At 39.8% G+C, this 5,292-nt stretch overlaps 1 protein-coding gene across 1 annotated transcript in view; it reads left to right on the top strand.

Moving 5' to 3' along the window:
- Positions 1–4,538, top strand: part of LOC122559423 (RIB43A-like with coiled-coils protein 2) — a 59,635-nt gene extending 55,097 nt beyond the window's left edge. Inside the window, exons 7-8 of the mRNA XM_043708871.1 lie at positions 3–135; positions 3,394–4,538. Of these exons, the coding sequence (XP_043564806.1) occupies positions 3–135; positions 3,394–3,475 (215 nt within the window). The 3' untranslated portion in view covers positions 3,476–4,538. The remainder of the gene's footprint in view (positions 1–2; positions 136–3,393) is intronic.
- Positions 4,539–5,292: the final 754 nt, after the last annotated feature.

Raw genomic sequence — 5,292 nt, 5'->3', positions numbered from 1 at the left:
AGAATGGGAAAGGCTGCGCAGCAACGATGCTCGGGCAGCTGTGCTTCTTGAACGACAGCAGCAGCGAATGAATCGGCAACTTCGGAAGGAAATGGACTGCCAAAACATACTGCTGTGCAGGGATCATAAGGCACGGTAAGAACTTTAAATATGCTCTAACATCTTTAAACTTTAATTTACCTTTGACATTTATCGTGAAATAAATAGGTCAACAACCCAATTAGCTACCTAAACCAGGGGGTGGCAATCGTCTGGCAATATTGCCTCCGGACTGATAATCCACAGTCCTAGGTCATGTTCAGGGTACCTGGGGTTGAATCTGAATATGGCGGAATTAAAAGTCTACTAATGTCCATGAAATCATTGTCCATTATAATAGAAACCTAAACCAAAACAGAAATTGCTTCAACAGTTCAGCAGATCTGTGTATAAAAATCAGAGATAAAGTTTCAAGTGACCTTTCTTCAGAATATTCAAAAACATCCACTGGATTCTAAACGTTAAGTCTGCTTTTTGTCCACAGATGCTGCCAAATCTGCTGAAATTCAAGAGCAATTTCTGTTTTTATTTCAGATGTCCAGCATCTGCAATTCTTTGTTTTATCATGAAAATGCAATTGGTTTATTAATCTCCATTAGGGAAGGAAACTGCCATCCTTACCTGGTCGAGCATGTATGTGACTCCAGACCCATGGCAATGTAGTTGAATCTTAATTGCCCTCTGAAATGGCCTAGCAAGTCATTCAGTTGTATCAACCACTAAAAAGTCTCAAACCAAAGAAAGGAACTTGACAGACCACCTGGCATCGACCAATGCACTGGAAATGACTGCGGCAAATGCTGTCATGTACACCCTGCAAAGTCCTCCTTATAAATATTTGGGGGTTGGGTGTCAAAATATACACTGTCTGAAACAACAGTCTTCATAATCATACTCGTGGAATCCTACCTTAAAGAAAATGTCCCAAAAAACAGCATTACCATCCCTGTGTCTGTTCTGACCCATGACAATACCGATCCAAGCAGAGGTGGCAGAATACTTTGGACAGGTATATGAATAGGAAGGATTTAGAGGTATATGGGCCAAGTGCTGGCAAATGGGACTAGAATGGTTTCGGATATCTGGTTGGCATGGATAAGTTGGACTGAAGGGTCTGTCTCTGTACTGTACATCTCTATGATTTTAATAGTGATATACAGTCAAGAGGGAATTACACTGGGAGTCCTCAACGTTGACTTTGAACCACATGAAGTCTCATGGCACCAAGTCAATCAACCAGATGCTGATCACCACGCACTGCCACTCCTTCATGTTGAACACTACTTGAATTGGCACTGAGAGTGGCAAGGCTACAGAATATTCCCTGGATGGGGGACTTCAATATCCACGACTAAGACTACCTCAGCAGCACCACTATAGACTGAGCTGGCCAAAGTCTAAATGGCATAGATGCTAGACTGATTCTGTAGGAGGTGGCAACGGAACCAACAAAACAAAAAAAATACACTTGACCTTATCTTCACCAGTCTGGTTGCCACAGATGCAACTGTCCAAGACAATATTGGTAGAAATGACCACTGCACATTTCTTGTGGAGACAAAAAATCCGGTCTTCACATTGAGAATACCCACCATTGTGTGGTGTGGCACAACCACTATGCTTAAAGGGATAGACTTCAAACAGATCTGCAACTTGAGAATGGGCAAACATGAAGTGCTGTGAGCCAGCAGCAGCAGTAAAATTCTATTCCAACACAATCTGCAACCTCGTAGTCCAGCATATTCTCAGTCTTCCATTACCTACCATCAAGTCAGGCGGGCATGCCAGGAGCAGCATTAGGTATACCTAAAAATAAGGTGTCAGTCAACTTGATGAAGCTACAAAATTGCAGTACGTGTGTGCCAAACAGCTTATGGAGTAAGTGATAGAACAAAGTGATTCCACAACCATAGGATCAGATCTAACCAGTGAGCAGTACTGCCATGAATGGCAGTGAACAATTAAACAATTCAATGGAGGAGGAAGCTCCACAAATATCCCCATTCTCAATGCTGGGGGAGCTCAGGATGTGAGTGCAATAGATAAGGCTGAGGTATCTAAGACAATCTTCAGCCAGAAGTGCCAAGTGGATGATCCATCTCAACCCCCTCCAGAGGTACTGAGCTGCTAGGTGCCAGTCTTCAGCCAATATAGTTTTTTCCACAGGATGTCAAAAAATGACGGGAGACATTGGATACTGCAAAGGTGACAGGCTTTGACAACACTGGGGGTTACTATTGACCACACTTTGAACTGGACTAGCTTACAATACTCTGCCTACAAGAATAAGACAGAGGCTGGAAATTCTGTAGCGCGTAACTCCAAATTCCCCAAAGCCTGTCCCCTGTTTTCAAGGCACAAGTCAGAAATGTGATGGAATGAGTGTAGGTCCAGCACTCAAGAAGCATCTATGACTAAACAACCCCCTTGATTGACACCATATCCACAGTATTCACTCCCTCCACACTGATGTTCAGCAGCAAAAGTATATAGCATCTACAAGATGCCCTTTTGAAATCCATCAAGGCTCCTTAGGAAGCATCACTACCATCTAGAAGATCAAGAGGAGTAGATGGGAGTCTCACCACCTTCAGGTTCCCTCCATGCCACTCACCATCCTGATGCCATTCTTTCAAAATCCTAGGAACTCCCTCCGTAATGACATTGTGGGTCCATCTAAACCAACAAGACTGCATCGTTTGAAGATGGCAGTTCACTACCATCTCCTGAAGAACATCTGGGATAGGCAATAAATGCTGACCCAGCATGCCCACATGCCCACATCCCATGAAAGGTCATAAAAAATACAATGGTTTACCTTTCTTAATTCTGTTATTGACATAGGTCACACTAAGGAAGTTTAATATGGTGAATACCTGGGTGTAAAAGCATACCACCTTATGTGAATAGATTTCCACCCTGCTGGAGAGGTTTTATGAAAGAATAGGGAAAAGTGGATGTTAAATGACTTTATAAACTACTATTTAAACAAATGAACAAAATAGAAACTGACACTGAAAATCCATTAACTGTCCTGAAATTCGTTGATTGGTTGGTGCTACAATATTTGAAAAAGAGTCAAACTGGACTCGAAACATTAATTCTGTTTCTTTCTCCACAGATGCCAGACTTGATGGGTTTCTCCAGCATCTTCGGTGTTTGTTTCAGATTTCCACACTTGCAGAATTTATTTTTATATAAATGAAAACACAAGTTTAACACATAATAATCATATCTGTTGCCAACCACAGTCTTCACCTCAAACTATGAACCTTTTGAGTAAGAAGGGTAGAATGTAGATTAGACAAATATCTCATAACAATAGAAAAAAACTATAAATGCTTTTTTTTGCAGGGAGAAATTTCTGAAAAATGAGGTCTACGTGAATGCTCCAACTGGAAAATATTTCGATCAATTTAACACATCCAGCCGTTGATATGGAATAAAAGATTATCTTCTACCACATTCCAATATGTTTCAAGAAAATATTTCACTTTTTGTTCTCATTAAGAATGCTTTCCTATTGAAAGAAGCACCATAAGGAAACTATAATAACATTTCAAATAGTAAATTTATTATTATTTTGAATTTGAAATTATCTTACAATTATTCAGTAATTTTGCATTTTAAACAGAAGCAACAAAACATTTTTGAAAGGAAACTGCAATGCTTTTCTTTTGCCTTTGTAACCATATAAAAATATTTGAAAGTAAACTAATACGCAACATAAAATCCATCTATCCATTTGGTTTTTTGGAAATTAAACTTTCCATGATGTAAGTGTCAGCTTACCCCTTAAAAACAATGCTGAGTTGGTCTGCAAGTTGCAGTTATTTTGCACAATGGTGATAAACAGCTGCTGTTAACTAACTGCCTCATGATGAGGTCTGCAATCATCAGGTTAGGGTCAGCATGCTTTAACTAGTTTCGGACATGGCTGATGTATATTGAAATGTGAGACTGTATCATGAGTCCCCCAGAAAATATTGTACTTTTATATGTCTTACTACATATTACTGTAATTTTAAAAAATGAATTTCTTAAGTGACCAGTCTTTCAGCATAACAATAAACCATAGAATCTTGGAATAAGTGTATGAGTATTAGGACACTTGGCATGTGGCCAGTCTGCATGTTTTCCATTGAGAGCTTGGCAGGTTGTGAAATTCTTCTGTAATGGTGTGCTGTGGAAAACTTTAGGAGTTTTAAAAAAACCGTAAAAGACCTACAATTCAGGAATGTGAAAAGTATAAGCAACATACCTGTGTTTCTAATAAAAATGGTCAGCTGTAGAATACTCAATGATTTAATATCAACAGTTTTCTTCAATTGCATTTTTAAGATAATACACTTGGAAAACCATTCTGGTATGTTCCATTGCATAGAAATTTAATGTTTATCTAATAAACTGCAAAAAAAGCTGATTCTTATCAAAGCAGATAAACATTTTCTGACACAGCCTTCGTTTTTCTCACCAGTACTTTTTCAAAACCTATAGGAAGGATGTTGTGAAACTTGAAAGGGTTCAGAAAAGATTTTTTTTTCATAGAATCCCTCCAGTGTGGAAACAGACCATTTGGCCCAACAAATCCACACCAACCCATTCCCCTACCCTATCACTCTACATTTACCCCTGACTAATATACCTAACCTACACATCCCTGAACATTATGGGCAATTTAGCATGGCCAATTCACCTACTCTGCACATCTTTGGATTGTGGGAGGAAACCGGAGCACCCAGAGGAAACCCACACAGATACTGAGAGAATGTGCAAACTCCACAAAGACAGTTGCCCAAGACTGGAATAGGATATTGCCAGATTTGGAGGGTTTGAGCTATAGGGAGAGGCTGAATAAGCTGAGGCTATTTTTCCTAGAGCATCAAAAGCTGAGGGATGACCTGATAGAAGTTTATAAAATCATGAGAGGCATAGATAGGGTGAATACCAAGGTCTTTTTCTGGGAAAGCAGATTCCAAACCAAGAGGGCATAGGTTTAGGGTGAGGGGTAAGATTTAGAAGGGACCTAAGGATCAACTTTTTCAAACAGGGTGGTGCGTGTATGGAATGAGCTGCCTGAGGAAGTGGTGGATGCTGGTGCAATTACAACATTTACAGCATCTGTATCAGTATATGAATAGGAAGGGTTTAGAAGGAATGCACCAATTGCAGGCAAATGGGACTAGATTTATTTTGGATATCTTGTCGCATGGACGAGTTGGACTGAAGTGTCTGTTTCCATGCTGTACATCT

This window comes from Chiloscyllium plagiosum, chromosome 19 (genome assembly GCF_004010195.1).
Source record: "Chiloscyllium plagiosum isolate BGI_BamShark_2017 chromosome 19, ASM401019v2, whole genome shotgun sequence".
NCBI lineage: Eukaryota > Metazoa > Chordata > Chondrichthyes > Orectolobiformes > Hemiscylliidae > Chiloscyllium > Chiloscyllium plagiosum.
Note: the sequence above shows the minus strand (reverse complement) of the source record. Positions and strands in the feature narration are given on the sequence as shown.